General features: G+C 58.9%; 1 protein-coding gene across 1 annotated transcript; it reads left to right on the plus strand.

Moving 5' to 3' along the window:
• The first annotated feature begins 259 nt into the window (after positions 1-259).
• Positions 260-1404, plus strand: LOC105311524 (guanine nucleotide-binding protein G(s) subunit alpha-like). The gene is made up of 4 exons (XM_011387509.2): positions 260-810; positions 917-990; positions 1109-1167; positions 1270-1404. The coding sequence occupies exons 1-4, from the start codon at positions 532-534 to the stop codon at positions 1401-1403; spliced, it is 546 nt and encodes a 181-aa protein (XP_011385811.1). The 5' UTR covers positions 260-531; the 3' UTR covers position 1404.
• The last annotated feature ends 174 nt before the right edge of the window (positions 1405-1578 follow it).

Below are 1578 nucleotides of genomic sequence, written 5' to 3' on the forward strand. Positions count from 1 at the left end.
GCCGAGCAACACGAGGGAACTAGCTTTCGCTTTGGGACCAGCCGCGCCTGCGGCTGTGGCTGCGGCTGCGGCGGGGGAGGGGGAAGCTGCCCTTCCGGGTGACACTTTCATCTTAGCGGGGGCCTCTGAGACCCCAGGCCCTGGGCGGGCCCGTGCCCCGGATGGCCCTGAGGTTTTTTTTTGAAGCGCTCCCTGTTTCATAGCTGGAGAGCTGCATTTCAGGGACCACATGGAGCGGAAGGACACTGTGTTGGCTTCCTGTTCGGTGTGGTTGGGGCAGAAAGGGCTCCTTCGTGTCAGCCTCTTTTGTTCTCTTTAATAAGTGAGATGCTTACAAGGTGGAAGGAAGGGATGCCCGTGCCGAGTAACTCAAGCCATCTCCTTGTCCCTCGTCCCTTGCGGGGACAGCCCTCATTTCTTTTAAGGGTGCCTTTTTACGTTGTTTTAAAAAACTGACGTGGAAGTATGTAGATTTTCAAACTACCTGCCATTTGTCAAAGCCAGTGTGGAACTAAATTTTTTGGCCATCAAATGGCACAAGATCCGACAGGCGTGGCTTGGGACACGCTGCCGGTTGCTTTGCACAGAACCGGCCTTTTACAATGCACGCAGGACCGGGGCCCCTCCCTCTGCCTCTGCTGTAGCCCGGGGAGCCCCCGAGCCCCGCGGGCGCAGGCGGGCTCCCGGCGACTTCGCTGCGGCGGCGGCCGGTTGGCGGGGACTCTGAACACCCCGTGTGTCTCTTCCCCTCCCAGCTTCCTGGACAAGATCGATGTCATCAAGCAGGCCGACTACGTGCCCAGCGACCAGGTGCGCACAGGTTCCCTCCCCCCAAGCGAGTCGGGGATCCGCTGCCCGGGCGACTCGCAGCGTCGCGGCCGCCAGGCTCGGGCCGCTGACTGGGCTTCTGTTCTAGGACCTGCTTCGCTGCCGCGTCCTGACCTCTGGGATCTTCGAGACCAAGTTCCAGGTGGACAAAGTCAACTTCCAGTGAGTGGCTGGTGCCCCTTTTCCCGAGTCAGTGGGCCCCGGGCGCTCCCTCCGGCGCGGGGTGCGGGCGGGGACGGCGTCGGGGTGACCGCGCCCCCTCTCTCTCCCACTCCCGCAGCATGTTCGACGTGGGCGGCCAGCGCGACGAGCGCCGCAAGTGGATCCAATGCTTCAACGGTAGGGGGGACAGGCCGCTCCCCGCGAGGCATGTCGCTTTTTAGTTTGGGGGGGTCGTTTTCGCTTCTAACGCGCGTCGCCTTTGTTTCTCTCGTGCCGCAGATGTGACCGCCATCATCTTCGTGGTGGCCAGCAGCAGCTACAACATGGTCATTCGGGAGGACAACCAGACCAACCGCCTGCAGGAGGCTCTGAACCTCTTCAAGAGCATCTGGAACAACAGGTGGGTGGGGTGACGCGGAAATTATCACCACTCTCTCCTGTATCTTTGTTTGCAAAAAGACATATTTTACACCTTTTTAACTGAATTATATTTATATCTAGTCAAGATGCAAGAAGACATAATATAGTAGAAGAAACCCCTTTGGACCCCCCTTTTTTAGAGGGTTGAAGAAACAACTTGCACACAAG

This window comes from Pteropus vampyrus, unplaced genomic scaffold (assembly GCF_000151845.1).
Source record: "Pteropus vampyrus isolate Shadow unplaced genomic scaffold, Pvam_2.0 Scaffold1000004653, whole genome shotgun sequence".
NCBI lineage: Eukaryota > Metazoa > Chordata > Mammalia > Chiroptera > Pteropodidae > Pteropus > Pteropus vampyrus.

Coding starts and splice junctions, on each gene's coding strand:
- LOC105311524 (XM_011387509.2), top strand. CDS start 532: ATGGCACAAGATCCGACAGGCGTGGCTTGGGACACGCTGCCGGTTGCT. Junction 811..916: donor ACTACGTGCCCAGCGACCAG/GTGCGCACAGGT, acceptor CTTCTGTTCTAG/GACCTGCTTCGCTGCCGCGT. Junction 991..1,108: donor GTGGACAAAGTCAACTTCCA/GTGAGTGGCTGG, acceptor CCACTCCCGCAG/CATGTTCGACGTGGGCGGCC.